Genomic DNA, 17,758 nt, shown 5'->3' on the forward strand with positions numbered 1-17,758 from the left:
TATTTAAGAGATATAAACAACATGTCTTCACAGCAGCAACAACTTCTTTTTTTTTTCTCGCTCTCTCTCTCTTTCTTTCTTCTTTTCTTTTATGTTTTATTGTTTTTTTTTAAATATATATATTAGCTAAGAGATCATATTAAGGGTTATCTCAGTAAGAGCAAGTGCAATGGCAAATCCTTAACATGATCCTTAAAAAAAAATATTAAAATATTAAATCTGTTGGAGAACGTGACAGATTAAATCCAAAAAGCCCTTGCATAATGATTGATCCTCTGCCAATTTCTTAACTGAGCGCAGGCTCGGCCGCCGCATGGGAATCCGTGATTAGCCAATCCTTTTTTTTTTTTATAATTCGGACGAAAAAAAAAAAATAATAAAATATTCTAAAAGTTATTATTAGGGGTTTGCCTCTAAAGGCACACCGTTGCACTTGCTCTAAGGATGCTCTTAGCATGTTAACTATTTGAAATAATCAAATAGACATGAGATAAATGGTTTTAGTTTAATTTTATATATTTACAGTGTTAGTTTTATAGGGGGATATATTATTAAAAATTGAATATTTGCATGTAACTATTACGTTTAAAGTTTTGAAATGAAAAATAACTTATACTATTTAATTTTGGTATGAATTTTGTATATTTATTATTAGATAATTTTAATTTACATATGACTTTAGTATGGATTTTTGTATTTAGATTATTAAACATAAAGTTACATTTACATATGATTTTGATTTTACTATATGATTTTAGTATGTTTTTTTGTATTTCAGAAGTGCTTTTAAAAAATACATAAACATACATCTTTAAAACCACTGAAGGAATATAAATTTAAGCTAATATTTAAGAAATTACATATATAACGTCATGATGATATAAGTAACCGAAAGAACATTTTAATCGCAGTTATACTAAATTGAATCTTTATATATAAAAGAGAGTTTTAATCTCTCCTGGGATGTCCACATGGGATGCCAGGTCATAAACTGAAGCTCTACAAACGTGACACATAGGATTAAATGAAACTCTGTATCTTGAGCTATATGTGTCTTTGAGAAATAGATTGTAAGTTTTGTTTATGCTGGGTTTTCCCTGGGCCCACCAACAATCTGCGTTACTTTTTCTTTTGTGAAACCAGGCGTCACCCTCGACGGATCTGTTTCTCTGCAATTAGTTTGGCAGAGTAACGCATAGTGATGTCAAACAAAAAAAAACAAATGAAGTTAATAAGGAAACAATCTTGGATTTAAAGAATCAAACCCCCCCCCCCCACCCCCATTCTTCGATTTGATTTCCAGAGACAATAGAAAAGAACAGAAATGAGCGATGGAGAGAACTCGGTGATGGAAATCGAAGAGGCTAAAAAAACTGATACAAGAACAGAGTCGACATCCATAGAAGAAACAGAGGTAAGATAAAGAATCTAAACGATAATCTGCTCTCTTCTTTGATACGATGAATGAACTCGGTGTTAGTCCTCATAATAGTAATATAGAGAAAGATTCGATGATAGAAGAAGTAAAAGTCACCAAGGAAACAAAGTTGAACTATCTACATCTTGCGAAGGTTGATGATTTGTTATTAATTTCGATTCTCAGGGACACGCTACGGATTTGAGGACGAGGGAATCTTATGGAAGGACTGATCGGAGACGAGAAAGAGATCCAAGATCCTCGGGAGAAAAGATGGTAAAGGTACTGATCAAGAACTCACTGCTCTGTTCTTTATCATTATGATAAAAAAGTGTCGACACGGTTTTCTCAGGAGAATGCAACTCAGACGAGTGAATATCCAGCTCGCACCGGTGTAGGAGATAGTTACTATTACCTAAAAAACGGTCGTTGTGGCTTTAGACTAAGTTGCAGATTCAACCATCCACCGGTGAGTGGAAACACAAAGAAAGATTACTTTACTGTGTCTTATTAGTTTCAAGATATCCTCTGTTGTCTATTTTCTTTAGTACATCGAAATCAGATGAGATATGGCATGGTGCAACCGAGTCCCTATCCAGTTTCTCCACATCTTCCTGAGAGTAGTCAGATGAGACATGAAATGGTGCAACCGAGTCCCTATCCAGGTGCAAGAGATTGTAGACAATATCTACAAACTCGGCGGTGTAGCTATGGACCTAAGTGCCGATTCAACCATCCTCATGCACCGGTAAGAAAGAAAGAAAGCAAATTATCTACACTTTTTGCTGAGTATAAGTTTCAGTCTCCTTAATGGATGGTTTATTGATGATGTGAAAAATACACATAGTTTTCCCTAATGCATGGTGGCAATCAATTCACTCCACTACATGTTCTTCAATGCGTATTTTTCACATCCACTATCAAGTGATTTGACTATATAATAAGATGTCTAGATCCTAGAGCAAATTCACAATCTTCGTGAAATCATAGTTGTGCAAAATATCAAGCAGAAAATATCCAGGAATGGCGATCACTAAGATCCAATTATCAGGTCTGAAGGTTGGTCATTGCAATAAGAGACCGTCGTAACACGTATTCTTAGGTTTTGGGAAGCTACAAATGTGAAAAGGGTGGAGAGCTCATGGGTGTAGATCGGGTTTCCTCGATGAAAAGGTAACTATTCTGTAAATTCATTCGTTAATTTAAGTCTATTAGTGATTCATTTTCCGAAAGTAGCCACCTGAGAATCGGTTTTTAGTTATCAGTCGACGTTGGTTCAGAGGGTCAATGAACTGAGCGTATTTGATGTCGTAAGAAGCAATAGCCACGTCAAACTTTTGGCATCACCAGGTTCTATTCGCTTTGACGAACAGATCAAGTTTGTCCAGCTTACTGATACAACAGCCTTTATCCCGACTTAGCAGTTTAGGTTCAGCTAATGGATTTAGCTAATACAAACGTTGACTTGCTGGATTTGTCATACTTCTCATGTTTTTATTAATCTTTAACTTTTTGGGATGGAAATTATCGCCTCCCGAGTCACCATTTGTTTAAAATTAATCATGCAGATGAGTATCAGGCGTGTAATAGTTGCAATCCAACTTCACGGGTACGGTAGCCAAATTCTTTGGTTTCAAAGTTTTAAGTTTGTATTTCTGGGTTAGTCAATGGAGTTTAGCTAATTATAAACTGTTACAACTCTGCATGGATACGGTTGATGTGAGAGTGAATTTGATTATGCTGCAGATCACCTTCATAAAAAATTAGAACAGTTGCTAATATCAAGAGTCATCACCCAGACTAGAGCTGAGAACAACTCAAACAACGTCTGGCCTCAAACACAGTGCAGCCTTTTGTTTGAGATGATGAACAAAAAGAAAAGAGAAGAGAATTAACAGCGGACAACCCTTCCACAAAGAGTAATTACACGACACGAGCAACAATCCATGAATGTGTCAGCGGGACCTTCACGGTTTGCGAAGATAGAGGGAGCTATTGAACCACTTCTTCAGTAAACACATACACAAACACTTTAGCTAAGATTCTCTGTGTTCTCCATGTTTTATTGTTTCAAAGGCTATGGAGCAAAAGGCGATGGTTAAAAGATAAATATATTACAACCCATTTACCACAACACTAAAAAATGGACAAGTTGCAGGTTTGGAATCATGTTCCTAATCTCTGGATTCAAGTACACTTCGTATATAAAGTTTCCATGATAGAAAGCCTTTAAGTAACGTGTTTGGACACATGCTGTAGTTCCACAGAGAAATGAGAAATTTGAAAGTTCCCAAAGTTGTAGTGTCCAAACTTCTGAAAACCGGGTAGCTAGACAAACTCTTTTACTTTGTTAAATGCAACTAATTTTTTTTTGAAATTCGAGTTTCATAACGGGAGTTACAAGTTTGCAGACTTAGCTGCTTGGTTAACTACAAAGTCCAAAAAAATAAAAGAACTTCTCGCCCAACATCAAAAGAAAGACAGCCAAGTAGCTAAACAAGAGTTTTTTCCCTTCTAGCAATGTTCGAGTGTTTTTTTGTAAAATGTTAAAATTTATACCATTTTGAACTTTTGAGTGTTGCAAGCAACTTATTACAACTGGAAATTGAAAGAAACAAAGAAACAACCCAACTCAAGCAACAAAAAGAAAGTTTGAGTTCTCAATCTATTATTATTTTTGGCTAAGAATGTAAATATCGATCTATTATTTTTCACGTCATTTTCAAACTATTCCTAAATGCAAATAGTTATTCTAGCAATGTCTGAGTTCTCAAACTATTACTTTTCACGTCATTTTCTCCAAATTTCTTTTACAGTTCTATGTTCATTAAATATCCATAGATTTCGTTAGGTGCAAATTTTTGAAACAATTTATTATCAAACTCAAATATGCAAAAGTTATTAATTTATTATCAAACAATTTATTCCATAGACGTGTAATTCACCAATACAGACTTCTCATTGAAAACACTCCATCAAAGAACAACTGACAACCCACACCCTAAAGCACTGTTAAGTACACAAACATAGTGAATGAATTGTAAAATAAATATATAGTAGGTTAAGCAATAACTAGCTCAGTTACTACAATCTATTAAGCAACAAAAAAAACAACCTATAGCAAGAAAATAAGAGCAACTAAACATTATAACAACACGGACATGTAGATACAATATCTCGCCAAGCATCAATAATTTTTGTATGACGTTGACATTTATCTATACAGTATAATAATTGGGAAAAAGAACTCTACCATAATTCTTTTATAAAAATGGAAGTAAAAAGATCAATATTTGCATAGTTAGGAAGAACTCGGTAAAAAGAAAAAAAATACAGCAACAAGACAAAAAATACATAAATGAAACATGATTATTTATAACGTAAAGTAAAAGAAACAAATAAAATTATCTTACCAGCATAAATCAAAACTGAACACTGCTTTCTTTCAAACCATTTTAAGTACCATATATAAATTTAGCCAAATGCAACGATTCTAAGATTCAATTTCCTTACATTCTGCAAAGATCCCATGAAAATTTATAATTCACACATATAATCAAACAATATAACTAAAACTAAAAACAAATATCACCGAAATAACTAACGTATAGAACAAACATTTTATTAAAAATAACAATATGGTTTCAGAATTCTAAACATTATGTGTTCTTTTATGATATCATAATATCGTTTTCAATTTACACTGATTTTTTAAATATTTCAAAAATTAATGTATATTATAAAATATTTTTGTTATAACTTCCCGCCCGTAGGGCGGGCCAACCCTAGTTCACTAAATAATAAGTTCTTGATTTTAGTTATTTTATACAAACCATATTTATGATAAAATGAAAATAAAATATGGACTATTTTCACAATTTTATCCTTTCCTTTCATCTCATAATGTTATCCTCATGACAAACAAAGTCAGCCAAAATTAATTATCTACTATTTTCATCAATCAGTACACCCAAAATATATTGACATAGCTAGATTAACAATAATAACAGAATTATGGTCTTGATCTTCTTCTTTCTTTCAGGGTGAGTTGTTAAGAAAAATAGAAAATAGCTAAAAAGGAAAAGAAAAAACAGGTAACAAATAATCTTATTTCTGGAATTGAAAGCCTCTATGGATTCTCTCAAGATCAAACATATAAATTTTGTAATCTGTTAATATGGTTTTGCTCATAGAAGATGAAACTTGACATCCACGTTTGATTTGAAAAAAGAACACCAACCCTACCAAATATCCATTACACCCACATCAATCTGAAGCCTTTCATCATCATCATCTGGTGTTTATTATTGGATTCTCATCGTTAATCCATTGGTCTGAATCACCGAATGGCATGTAAGGACACATACATTCCTTTTGTTATTTTGTCTCCGTCATTGAAAATCTAATCCAAATTGTTAAGAAAAATGTTTGCTTTAAGCTAATCATATTCTTGCAACGTTTTTGTAATTATAAATTATTGTCTGGTTTTGTAGATTGATGTGTGATTAAGGTAACCTTCTTTACATACTCCTAAACATGACTTCATCTGGTAAGAGAAGCATAAGGCGAGGATCATCATCATCTTCCAAGAAACCAGTTCTCCAACCCCAAGAAAGCGGAAGCAGCAGCCTGAATGAGAACCCATCCCCCAAACCCGGTTCACCTCTCCCCGAACCGGTTTCTTCTACCACCGAGAGAACCGTCAAGACCCTACGCTTATCCAAAGCCATCACCATCCCCGAGGGAACCACCGTCTTCGACGCTTGTCGAAGAATGGCTCGTAAAAAAGTCGACGCGGTTCTTCTAACCGACTCAAGCGCTCTTCTCTCGGGCATTGTCACCGACAAGGACATAGCAACGAGGGTGATCGCGGAAGGGCTGAGAACAGAACACACTCTCGTCTCCAAAGTCATGACAAGAAACCCTATCTTCGTCACTTCGGAGTCTCTCGCCATCGAGGCTCTCGAGAAGATGGTCCAAGGGAAGTTCAGACACTTACCGGTCGTGGAGAACGGCGAAGTCATCGCTCTCTTAGACATAACGAAATGCCTCTACGATGCGATCTCACGCATGGAGAAAGCAGCGGAGCAAGGGAGCGTGTTAGCCGCCGCTGCTGTTGAAGACGTGGAGCGTCAATGGGGAAGCAACAACAACTCCGCTCCGTATCCTTTCGTCGAAACGTTGAGAGACCGTATGTTCAAGCCCGCCTTGTCCACGATCATTACAGAACACTCGAAAGTCGCCATCGTGTCTCCCTCGGATCCCGTCTTCGTAGCGTCCAAGAAAATGCGTGATCTGCGTGTTAACTCGGTGATCATAGCCGTTGGAAACAAGATCCAAGGCATTCTAACGTCCAAAGACATTCTGATGAGAGTCGTGGCAAAGAATCTCTCCCCTGAGTTAACTCTTGTTGAGAAAGTAATGACACCAAACCCTGAAACTGCATGTATGGAGACAACGATAGTCGACGCGTTGCATGTCATGCATGACGGGAAGTTTCTACACCTTCCGGTTTTAGACAAAGAAGGGTTTGTAGTAGCGTGCGTTGACGTGTTGCAGATAACTAACGCGGCTATATCGACAGTAGAGAGCAGTCCAGGAGCTGTTAGCGACATGGCGAACACCATGATGCAAAAGTTTTGGGACTCGGCTCTCTCGTTAGACCCTCATCCACCGGAGGATTACGAGACGCATAGCGATTTGTCGTCTACTATGTTGTTGAACTCGGAGGGAGGAGGAGGAGGAGGAGTAGGAGGAGTAGACTCAGGGAAGCTGCAGTCTTGTGGAAGCGTGAGTTTGTTTGCTTTTAAGTTTGAAGATCGTAAAGGGAGAGTGCATAGGTTTGAGTCGACGGGTGAGAGTTTTGAGGAGGTGATGAGTGGTGTGGTGCAGAGATGTGATGGGGATGGGGATGTAGGGGTACAGATAATGTACGAGGATGATGAAGGTGACAAGGTTTTGATTGGTAGGGACAGTGATGTTGTTGCTGCGGTTGGTTTCGCTAGGTCTTTGGGACAAAAGATTTTGAGATTGCATGTGGATTTTCCTGAAATGGTGAGTGTTGAGAGAAGTGGAGATTTGTCTGAGGGAAGTTGTGGTGAAGGTTGTGGTTCGGTTTGGTGGCAGGCTGGAGTTGTGGTTGGGGCTGTCGTCTTGACGAGCTTAGGTTTTCTTGTTTACTTGAAACGTTCCAAGAAATGATAATATTAAAAATGGAAATTGTTTTATTTGTCCATTTTCCATTAACCATTGTAAAACTAGTTCATGTATAATGATATTTATTATTTTTTCACAAAAAAACACAACAAAAGTTAAACTGCAGGCTGTGGGGTTCGAACCCACGCGCACTTATGTGCAGAAGAACTTAAGTCTTCCCCCTTAACCACTCGGGCAAACCTGCTTGTTGAATTAGTAGTATAGATGCCTTATATAGACACCATTTTTTACCACGGGCTTTTTAATTAAAAAAACGTAACACCACAGCCTAAATTCAAGAATCGAGCCATTCATCATTTGCTTGGTTATTTGAACGTTTACGTGAAGGATACAAGGAAGACGAACGATTCTGGTGGATCCAGTTTGGTATGAGCGTAGTTATCTTTTGGAAAAGTATACCTTCAAAGCAAACAGTAAAATTCTCTTTGTTGTCACTGGTGATCACACGAGTAATTAAGAGTAAAGCCGAAATTAGATTATAAAAGAACAGCTACTGTCCTTTAAAGGCAGAGCTATCTCAGTTTGCTTGGTTATTTGAACGTTTACGTGAAGGATACAAGGAAGACGAACGATTCTGGTGGATCCAGTTTGGTATGAGCGTAGTTATCTTTTGGAAAAGTATACCTTCAAAGCAAACAGTAAAATTCTCTTTGTTGTCACTGGTGATCACACGAGTAATTAAGAGTAAAGCCGAAATTAGATTATAAAAGAACAGCTACTGTCCTTTAAAGGCAGAGCTATCTCAGTTTTTTTTCTTACAAAAAAAGCAACTAGACTCCCAAACAAGGGGAGTTCGCAAAATAAACCAAAAAAAAAGAGCAAACGTAGTGTTTTTATTAAAGCAAAATGATCAAACACAACTCTGATCTTCTCATCACAAAGAAGAGCACTTCGATTCTGAAAAGCTGGCACTTGTCTAGTAAGGCTCAACAGGTTTGCGGAAGTTAGCTCCAGCGTAAACTGCCTCTGATCCCAACTCCTCCTCAATACGCAAAAGCTGTCAATAGTTACAACAAACAGAATAGTCAATAAAAATAATCTAAGCTCTTGATTCTTGTTAAGCATACAAAGATCATTATGGTTTGCTGATGCTTTTACCTGGTTGTACTTGGCAAGACGCTCGGACCTGCAAGGAGCACCAGTCTTGATTTGTCCCTGAAAAGAGAGAGCCAAATGAGGATCAGACAACAAGGATTTGTTGCTTAGAAGTTTGATTTTCAAACGGTTTAAAACTTACAGTAGACAAGCCAACAGCTAGGTCAGCAATGAAGGTGTCCTCGGTTTCACCACTTCTGTGGCTGGTCATCACTCCCCATCCTGCTTTCTTCGACATCCTCACTGCCTCAATACTCTCTGTCACTGACCCGATTTGGTTAACCTGTTCACCAAAGATTTAAGTCAGTAACTGTAGAATTATTTTTTAACTGAATTAGGATTATAATCTGGGATGGAGAATACCTTCAAGAGAAGAGCATTGCAAGACTTTTCTGCGATTGCCTTAGCAACCCTCTGGAGGAAGAAAACAGTAAAAACAGAGATATAAGCACTTTTGAATAAGAGACAATCTAATGAAAACAGTCAAAAGTGGTAAGACCATCTGGTTATGTTACAAACCTTGGGGTTGGTGACCAACAAATCATCACCAACAATCTGAACATTGTCTCCACACTCTGCGGTCATCTTGGCATAGTGCTCCCAGTCATCTTGGTCAAATGGGTCCTCAATGGACACAATTGGGTACTCAGCAACAAAGGACTTGTATAGGTCCTTGAGTGCATCTCCAGAAATCTTCTGAGAACCATTGTTGTTCTGCAGAGAAACAAACAGAGCAGGATCTATAAGTTAGGAAAGATCTTGCGTTTTATCCTGAGGAAGCGATTAGTAAGTGAGTAGAAGTTATACCTCTTCTTTGAAGTTCAAGTCATAGGTCTTGTCTGCTGAGTAGAACTCAGAAGCGGCGACATCCATTCCAATGACGACCTTGCCAGTGTAGCCAGCCTTTTCAATGGCAGTCTTGAGCAGTTCAAGACCTTCCTTGTTCTCCTGGATGTTTGGTGCAAAGCCACCTTCATCACCAACGTTGGTGGCATCCTGGCCATACTTCTTCTTGATCACAGACTAGAAAGTCATAAGAAAACAAGTTAGTGCAACGGGATAAACTGAAGCTGTATTCACTGATGAAGGCGTCTCAAAGACCACATTAATCTGAATTTTACCTTCAAGTTGTGGTAAACTTCCACACCCATTTTCATGGCTTCTTTGAATGATGAAGCGCCAACAGGGAGGATCATAAACTCCTGCAAACAACAATAGCCAATCAGAATTATTAAAAACATGAAGAAGCTTAGAATATGACATGTCATCGAAAAAGAACCACAATGAACATGCCTGCATAGCGAGCTTGTTTCCGGCATGTGAACCACCATTGATGACGTTGAACGCAGGAACTGGTAGCACAATCTTAGGGTTACCAGCAAGATTGGCAATGTGCTGCACCCAAACACCACACAAAAGGTAAGAGCTTAGAACATCTAGCACCAGAAAAAAAAAGCCAAAGCAGCATCAACAGTCTTATTAACTAGTGTAGCAAGATCATCCTACCTTGTAGAGAGGAATGCCACTGACAACGGCCCCAGCTTTGCAAACAGCAAGAGACACAGCAAGAATAGCATTGGCTCCAAGCTGTACACAAAAAAAGAAGAACCAAGATGATCAGACACGTATTTTCATTATTGAGTGAATACATAAAACATGTAATTTCCCTTGAATCACCTTTTGCTTGCACCAACCCCACTCGTTCTGGGTTCCATCAAGTTCATGGACCATGAAGTTGTCAATAGCAGTCTGCTGAGTTGGGTCCTGTAAGAAACAACCAAAAGACACATGAACGTCAGAAAAACGACAGCTTAAGAAAAATATTTGAAGCACTAACTAATCAAAGAGAGAGACTCACCTTTCCAATCAAGGCTGGGCCGATGATGTTGTTCACATTGCCAACAGCCTATAGACACAAGCAAAAAAAAAAAAAACAAATCAGACAAAAAAAACACATAACACTTCATTCACAAAAATCAAAAAGACAACAAACGAAGTGACTCACCTTAGAGACACCCTTTCCAAGGTAGTCAGATCCACCATCCCTAAGCTCAAGAGCCTCGTAGATACCAGTGGAAGCTCCACTAGGAACCGCAGCTGTAACCTTGACACCATTTGATGTGTGGACATCGACCTAAACAAATCATCACATAAATATACGTCAATCAACAAACAAAGTAACGTGAGATCCAACGATGGAAACATATCCAAATCGTAAAACTTATAAGACAAAAGCAGATCCATCGCAACAAATCACATAAACAATAATCCAGGCGATGATCGATGATGATCAGAACACAATATATAGTTCAAATCGCGATCAGAACGCAGATATATAGTTCAGATCGCGATCAAAACGCAAATCTATAGTACAAATCGCGATCAAAACACAAATCTCATTCACCTAAGCTCAGATACTCAATCATACAAACAGATCCACAAGAGCCAAGTGAGAAGAAACAAACCTCAACGGTGGGGTTGCCACGGCTGTCGAAGATCTGCCTAGCCTTAACAACGGTGATAGTGGCCATGGTTCGAGTTAGATCTAGAGAGTGAGATAGGCGATGAGCTCGAGGGTTTTAGTGAACGGTTACGAGTAGTTGGTGAAATGTGTGGGTCTGGTTTGGTATATAAAGAGGAATGGTGCAAGGGACAGCCGTCGGATTTGTTTTTATATCAGCCGTTGGATTATGAGAAGACAAAACGATGTGCTGCACGCCTTTTGCAGACGAGAAGAGGTTTTTATTTGCCCTTTTAGTCAAACAGGAGGTTTTTCTTTTCCTTCTGCAGTTGCCAATTGCCATAATGCCATATGGTATAGTGTAGTTAAAGAGAAGAATTATTACGTGTCTTGTTTTGATTGGTTAAATTCTATTTTATATGATAGTAGAGTGGACTCGAAAATATTATAACAGTAATACGCATATTCGTCCACATTATATAATATATGAACTCAATATAATAAGAGGCTTTATTCCCTTTTTTGTCAACAGAGGTTTTTATTTTCCTTTGATCCTTGTCCAAGTAATGATCATTGCGATTAGTTTAGTTTAGACTTTTGAACAAGTAATAAATATTTGGTTTCTAGAGTTTTATTTCATTTTCAATTGCGTATATACTATTTTCCATTTGTATTGATATTCAAAAAATAGAATTAGGAGGATGTATTCAATTTAACATTTGATGTGATTTGATTTTTAATGAAGTTTTAGATGATTTTAATAAGTTATAGAGATTTAGGTGATTTTTGTTAAACTACTCTAGAATATCACCTAAAACAATGAGATTTGAGTTTTAATTTTTTTAACTAAGAAACTCCACCCAAACACCCTAAAATCACCTCAAAACTTTAAAACTCCACAACTTAAAATATTTTCAATAACAATGGATTTCAGAGTACTTTACGAAATGTCAAATTCAATAACAGTGGATTTTAAATAAGTTTTTAAAATTCATGTTTGAATAACAGTGAATTTGTCATTTTAATACAAATCACCTGAAACTCTCGGTTGAATATATAGTATTGTCTATTTTCTAAAGTAGGACGTTTTATATATTTGAACATAATAAAATTGTAAATATATTGTGTCAAAATCAAAGTTGAATGTAATCGAGAGAATTATAATTAGCATGTATTATGTTTATACTAGTGGTCGGCCCGCCCTACGGGCGGGTGAATTTACATTAAAATTATTTTATATTGAAATATATTTTAGTTTTACAAAATATTTTAAATTTACTGTAAATTAAGTAGAATAAATATAACTTATTTTCTAATTAGTTTATATATTTATTTTATTAACATTTGGCATTTTCTTACAACTTTTTGCATGTTTTGATTTTTGTTTCTTATCAACTAAATTTTATGACATTATACTATTTTATTTTCAGTATTTTTTCGAGTTTTATTTTTAGTGGGAATATGTTCTTTTGTGTTATATTTTTGCATGAGATTATTATTTTTAATTTTTTGTTTTCTCGCATGAGATTATATATGTAGTATTTTATTAGTATTTTTTAATTGTATGCTAGAGTTTTATAGTTAATTGTAATATATCTGAATATATTTTATGATTCGTGATTATAAGTGTCTCTAGCAATGTTTTTTATTCAAAAGTTTTTTAAACCAAATAATAAAATTCACCCCAACACTATCATGTGTTTCCTCTTTATCATTCACTTTATGGTGTCTACTGACATCATTTTCTTATGTTTTAGTGGTTCATTGTTGCTGTTTTTGTTTTCATTGTGAACACATCTAGCAGTTTCTTTTTGGTGTAACAACATAGTCTGTTCTTAGTTGTTATGTTACTTTCTCCCCCTATTAAGAAAAACAAATACTACAATCACATTGTTACTGAGTCCAGATAAGAAGAAGGAAGAAAAAGAGGAGTAGGCGAAGAGTTTGGATTTGAGAGAGCTGATTAACGACGGAGTTACTGGTCACGGTAGAGTTCTTCACAGGAACATCAACATGGGTTAATCAAGGTTGGTTTCTTATTGGATTTTGATAATTATGTGTTATGTCTCTTCCTGTAGATTTTGTCTAATGTCTAATCTATGTTAGGTGAGGAATATAACAATGACTCATATCATGTTTGGGGTGATTGTTTGGTGTTAGATTGGTAATAAGAGAGACACAAGCTCAATTAGCTACCTGCTGTAAATGATATTTTTGAAATCAAATAAACTCGAGAGGTCATGTTTAAAGCCTTTAGCTTGCTGATGGAAAAACCAACAATTTGAATCTGATAGTGCTTGATCATTTCCAATAGTGCACGTGCTGTTTTTTTGAATATAGTTAGAGGATGGGCCAATCTTTGGTTGTGGTCGTTGCATTTTGTATCCGATTATGGTTAGATTCTTTCAAAACTGCATTACTAATTCTTGTACTTTTTGTTGTTGTTGTTAAACTGCCCATATGATTGAACCACTAATTATTGTACTTTTCGTTGTTATTAAACTGCCCATAGATTAAACCACTAATTATTGTACTTACTCCGCTTAACTTCTGTTTTCAACATGCAAATATTCCACAATGTAATAGTGAGACTTTGTCTAATGCTTTCGTATACAGTTCGCTATAGTTCTGAGGTGGTATTTGTTGAAAAGAAAACAGCATTGATGATTTGTTACCTCTTGAGTACTATGTCCAAGAACTTAGATGTCATTGTTGTATAAATCTTCATATGACGTCCATAGATGTCTAGATATAAACTCATTAATGTAAGTTCTAAGAAAATAAGCATTATACTTGCGGTCTGATAATTTATTGTCTAGTCCATAGCATTTTTAGTCCAAGATCTTAGTCTTGATTTTTCCGCAGTTCATTACCATATTTCCAAAGTATCCGCTAGTTTATTGTTTTGGCTCTAGGTTCCAATTGTACCATGATAGTTTTGTGTTTAGATATCATAAAAAGATTGAATAAATCATTGTAATTACATGGTTCATGTGAATTGACAGGGCCTAAGTTTCTAGGAGCAGCTTGGCAGTGTCCGCAACTGTGTCTCTTCGAATGCAGTTAGCTCACTGAAGCGTATGGGAAGAGGGGAGTTATAAAGTTTGAAGTTATTGTTGCTCCGTTACACGTCAAACCCACTTATCGAGAGATTGAACCTTCCTTGAGCAGGTCCTGAACTGAAAGTGTTCAATCTGTGGGATTTGACGGAACCTTGGATAAGCGTGGGATTTGACGGAACCTTGGATAAGTGTGGGATTTGATGGAACCTTGGATAAGCGTGACCTGTTTGAAGAGATAAACATGAAACCATGAGGTCGGTGGGATCAATTCATCATAAATTTGTAATCAGAAACTGTGTAACGTCACCGGAGTTACCTGTTCGTCCAGGAAGAGCGTCTCCATTCCCATGAGTTTTTTTTTCACATTATGTTCTTCCAGAACCTGAGCAGACGCACCTTGATGGGCTTTTTACACAACCGTCGGCTTTGAAATTAGTGGAAATAAGCATGTTTTGGCCATCGTAGATATCTGGGCTTAGAAAAGAAAGTATCAAATGATTTGGTGAGATTGGTGATTTTCATCGGAGCCAGCGATGGTATTTATAGGTAAAGGTTTTCTACTTTACGTTGGAGGAGTTGGTAAGATAATGAATGCAAAAGAGTGGAGGAATGGTATAAATGCGATCATTATAGGGTTGGATTGAATGAATGGAAAGACGTTACTCATGGTGAATCGGCTGTCTGGGTAAACCAACAGTCTCGGATGATACTTGGTTTCGACGGTTGAGCTGCTTAGAAGAAAGATGGAGGATATTCAACGGGTGGGATCATCTATAGAGATTTATTAGTATGGATTACGACAACCGAATGTGAGATTAAGTATTGGGCCCGATATGTTGTCGGCCCAGTAGAACTTTTAATTCAGATTAAAATGTTTAGAAAAATAAGTCAGCCCATTTGGGATACATTAACGATGGAATAGCCTTTGCCGAGAGTAGCCACGTGGCGGAAAATGCCCCCTCTTCTATGCTGATGTGGACGCAGGAAAAGGCAGATTTCCCAACTTTATTGTTATAGATTAATGAGTTCAACTTTAGTTATTAACTAAAACATAAAAAAATGAAAGAAATTTTTCCATAGTAAAAGTAGAACCATCAGATGAATTATCATTAAGGGGGGTGTATTCAATTTAACATTTGATGTGATTTGATTTTTAATGGAGTTTTAAATAATTTTAATAAGTTGCAGAGATTTAGGTGATTTTTGTTAAACTACTCTAGAATATCACCTAAAACCATGGGATTTGAGTTTTAATTTTTTTAACTAAGAAATTCCACCCAAACACTCTAAAATCACCTCAAAACTTTAAAACTCCACAACTTAAAATATTTTCAATAGCAGTGGATTTCAGAGTACTTTACGAAATGTCAAGTTCAATAACAGTAGATTTTAAATGAGTTTTTAAAATTTATATTTGAATAACAGTGGATTTGTCATTTTAATACAAATCACCTAAAACTCTAGGTTGAATACAGCCCCTAAGAGATTTACGATAACTGAAGATAGAAACATTAAACGTGAACGCATGTCGGTTATAAATTTTTTTTTTTTCATATTTCGTATAATTTGTGATAAAAATAAATTAGTATTAGAAAAATAAAACTAAAATCAATCTTAAAAGAGGACGAGATGAGAGTACCGGTTAAGTTCGGGTTTTAACGCTGACTACACCCTCGGTTCAGATAGTGAGAGAGGGCTCTCATTGATGGTTGTTGGACTTGGTCATGTGGATGTGAAAGCCCATTCGTTTGGCACTGCGGTGTCGTCGGGTAAAAGCTGTGTAGCAACACCAGATTTAAATGAAGAAGAAGAGGAAGCTTATGAGTTTCGTTATTAACAGATGACATGTGGGATCCTCTGATTGGTAATTCTAAGTCAATTTATGACATGTAGTAAGTAGTAATCAAAGAACTGCATGAAGAGAAACGCCAAATTGATGGGTTTGACCTCCTCGTGAAGCTAAATCGCCACCAACTTAAATGGCTTAAGCCTCTTGAGTCTTAATTTTAGTATAAATCTACAACATTAGTCTTGACAATCTTTGCTAACAATAAAAATGGCGGAAGAAAAATCTAAGAAGAGTTTTGTGCTGGCGTATGACAGTGACGACGATGAGTACGCAAGTGAGAAAGATTCAGAGCAGACAGAATTGAGTTTGATTCTAGACAAACTTAGCTTAGGATCCAAGAAAGAGAAGAAACTCTTGATCTTAAGTCCAAACGGTCTACTTCTACACCGAGTCCATATGCAAAATTTGCGTAGAAAGCCCGAGAACCGATCTCCAGATGCAACTTGTGGGCCAAATCTTGGTAACATAACATTTCAATTTTGTTTCAAATGTTTTATTTTCCATTTTTTTCTGTTTGTTGTTATTTAGTGTATAAGAGGCCATTTGCTGGAGAGTTCATGAAGTTTTGCCTTGAGAGATTCGAAGTTGGGATATGGTCATCTGCTAACGAGTTAGTATTCTCATTTCTCAACACTAAGTATATATGTTAATTTCTTTGAGATTATACTACTTTGATTTTTATTTTTCATGGTTTTGATTGTAGGAGTAATGTCGATATAATCCTTAACGTTGTTCTTGAAAATCTGAAAAACAAGCTTCTGTTTGTGTGGGTAAGACTCTTTTTATCTTTAAATATTGATATATTTCTATTCATATATGCATATACTATCTTACACTCTTTGTTTACTGTAGGATCAAAAACATAGTACTAATAGTGGATTCAAGACACTAGAGAACAGTGATAAGCCAATGTTCTTCAAGGATCTTTCTAAAGTGTTTCAAAAGTTCAAAGAGTTCTCTGCTTCAAACACTATTCTCATTGATCCTGAACCCTACAAAGCTCTTATTAATCCTGTAAAATAATCTAAATCTCTTTAATTAAGTTATATATCACTCTAGGTGCTTCTCCGAACTTAGATTTATCTTGATGTGCATGCAGGAAAATACAGGAGTCTTTCCAGTGACTTATGTTCCTACAAACAAAAATGATGATTTTCTTGGTATGCAACCAATTTTTAGCATTTGATATTTATCACCTATCTTTCTCTTTGTGACTTGGTTATGTAATTTTGTGCACGCTAGATCCAGAAGGAAAGTTCTGCTCTTACTTGGATGATCTGGCAAATGCATCGGATGTGCAAGCTTATATTAAAGAGAACACTTTCGGACAACCCAAGATTGATTCTTCTCACCTTGACTGGTCCTTCTACCGCAAGGTCTCAAAGATTGTCTCCGGTCTAGCATGATAATATTAATATGTTTCTTGAAAAAAAAAATGTTTCTTGAAGTTTAGTATTTTAAATAAGAGTTGATTACTTAATAGGCCACTTTTTGAGTTTTGTTTGCATCCTAAGCCACTTCTCACTTGTAGCATATTTTCACGGAAATTGAGAGAACTTCTGGACTTTTTTGCCATTCCCACTTGTTAGTATTGTTTTTATTGAGTTAGTTTTTAAACATTTACGAGGTTTTTTGAAAGTTAGACTTTTATAAGGACC

The 17,758-nt window shown here is 36.1% G+C and overlaps 4 protein-coding genes and 1 non-coding gene across 21 annotated transcripts; 3 read left to right on the top strand and 2 right to left on the bottom strand.

The window, feature by feature from the left end:
- The first annotated feature begins 1,106 nt into the window (after positions 1 to 1,106).
- On the top strand, positions 1,107 to 3,346 carry LOC130494266 (putative zinc finger CCCH domain-containing protein 9). Of its 17 annotated transcripts, none has more exons than XR_008944831.1 (7): positions 1,107 to 1,414; positions 1,604 to 1,699; positions 1,750 to 1,886; positions 1,966 to 2,165; positions 2,469 to 2,590; positions 2,986 to 3,026; positions 3,164 to 3,346. XR_008944831.1 is itself a non-coding variant. In XM_057007830.1 (3 exons), exons 1-3 carry the CDS (start codon positions 1,325 to 1,327, stop codon positions 1,813 to 1,815), a joined length of 252 nt encoding a protein of 83 aa, XP_056863810.1. In that variant the 5' UTR covers positions 1,107 to 1,324; the 3' UTR covers positions 1,816 to 2,383. The 17 variants fall into 17 exon arrangements, 2 of the variants coding, with proteins under 2 accessions (XP_056863810.1, XP_056863809.1); XR_008944818.1 differs by having other exon boundaries at positions 1,770 to 1,886; XR_008944819.1 differs by having other exon boundaries at positions 1,770 to 2,165; positions 2,428 to 2,590.
- Positions 3,347 to 5,918: 2,572 nt separating this feature from the next.
- On the top strand, positions 5,919 to 7,618 carry LOC108853373 (CBS domain-containing protein CBSCBSPB2-like). The gene has a single exon (XM_018626789.2). It carries the CDS (start codon positions 5,954 to 5,956, stop codon positions 7,616 to 7,618), a length of 1,665 nt encoding a protein of 554 aa, XP_018482291.1. The 5' UTR covers positions 5,919 to 5,953.
- A 116-nt stretch (positions 7,619 to 7,734) lies between these two features.
- On the bottom strand, positions 7,735 to 7,817 carry TRNAL-UAA (transfer RNA leucine (anticodon UAA)). The gene has a single exon. It is a non-coding gene; the product is annotated as a tRNA-Leu (tRNA).
- A 494-nt stretch (positions 7,818 to 8,311) lies between these two features.
- Positions 8,312 to 11,352, bottom strand: LOC108855429 (bifunctional enolase 2/transcriptional activator). Its single transcript, XM_018629246.1, has 13 exons — positions 11,194 to 11,352; positions 10,734 to 10,862; positions 10,587 to 10,634; positions 10,406 to 10,492; positions 10,235 to 10,315; positions 10,022 to 10,123; positions 9,850 to 9,930; positions 9,536 to 9,751; positions 9,248 to 9,442; positions 9,092 to 9,142; positions 8,871 to 9,011; positions 8,732 to 8,788; positions 8,312 to 8,630 (listed from the first exon to the last, which is right to left on the bottom strand). Exons 1-13 carry the CDS (start codon positions 11,257 to 11,259, stop codon positions 8,550 to 8,552), a joined length of 1,335 nt encoding a protein of 444 aa, XP_018484748.1. The 5' UTR covers positions 11,260 to 11,352; the 3' UTR covers positions 8,312 to 8,549.
- Positions 11,353 to 16,307: 4,955 nt separating this feature from the next.
- On the top strand, positions 16,308 to 17,506 carry LOC108850972 (uncharacterized). Its single transcript, XM_018624412.1, has 5 exons — positions 16,308 to 16,560; positions 16,629 to 16,714; positions 16,953 to 17,114; positions 17,200 to 17,260; positions 17,343 to 17,506. Exons 1-5 carry the CDS (start codon positions 16,308 to 16,310, stop codon positions 17,504 to 17,506), a joined length of 726 nt encoding a protein of 241 aa, XP_018479914.1.
- Positions 17,507 to 17,758: the final 252 nt, after the last annotated feature.

Source organism: Raphanus sativus, chromosome 4, assembly GCF_000801105.2.
Source record: "Raphanus sativus cultivar WK10039 chromosome 4, ASM80110v3, whole genome shotgun sequence".
Classification (NCBI taxonomy): domain Eukaryota; kingdom Viridiplantae; phylum Streptophyta; class Magnoliopsida; order Brassicales; family Brassicaceae; genus Raphanus; species Raphanus sativus.

What these genes read in the sequence shown, in the direction of transcription:
- LOC130494266 (XM_057007829.1), top strand. Translation starts at nt 1,325, where the DNA reads ATGAGCGATGGAGAGAACTCGGTGATGGAAATCGAAGAGGCTAAAAAA. An exon ending in CATCCATAGAAGAAACAGAG is followed by an intron (nt 1,415 to 1,603) that starts GTAAGATAAAGA and finishes TTCGATTCTCAG; the next exon opens with GGACACGCTACGGATTTGAG. An exon ending in CGGGAGAAAAGATGGTAAAG is followed by an intron (nt 1,700 to 1,769) that starts GTACTGATCAAG and finishes CGGTTTTCTCAG; the next exon opens with GAGAATGCAACTCAGACGAG.
- LOC108853373 (XM_018626789.2), top strand. Translation starts at nt 5,954, where the DNA reads ATGACTTCATCTGGTAAGAGAAGCATAAGGCGAGGATCATCATCATCT.
- LOC108855429 (XM_018629246.1), bottom strand. Translation starts at nt 11,259, where the DNA reads ATGGCCACTATCACCGTTGTTAAGGCTAGGCAGATCTTCGACAGCCGT. An exon ending in GCCCAGCCTTGATTGGAAAG is followed by an intron (nt 10,493 to 10,586) that starts GTGAGTCTCTCT and finishes TGTTTCTTACAG; the next exon opens with GACCCAACTCAGCAGACTGC. An exon ending in AAGTTTACCACAACTTGAAG is followed by an intron (nt 9,752 to 9,849) that starts GTAAAATTCAGA and finishes ATGACTTTCTAG; the next exon opens with TCTGTGATCAAGAAGAAGTA.
- LOC108850972 (XM_018624412.1), top strand. Translation starts at nt 16,308, where the DNA reads ATGGCGGAAGAAAAATCTAAGAAGAGTTTTGTGCTGGCGTATGACAGT. An exon ending in AACTTGTGGGCCAAATCTTG is followed by an intron (nt 16,561 to 16,628) that starts GTAACATAACAT and finishes GTTGTTATTTAG; the next exon opens with TGTATAAGAGGCCATTTGCT. An exon ending in CAAAAATGATGATTTTCTTG is followed by an intron (nt 17,261 to 17,342) that starts GTATGCAACCAA and finishes TGTGCACGCTAG; the next exon opens with ATCCAGAAGGAAAGTTCTGC.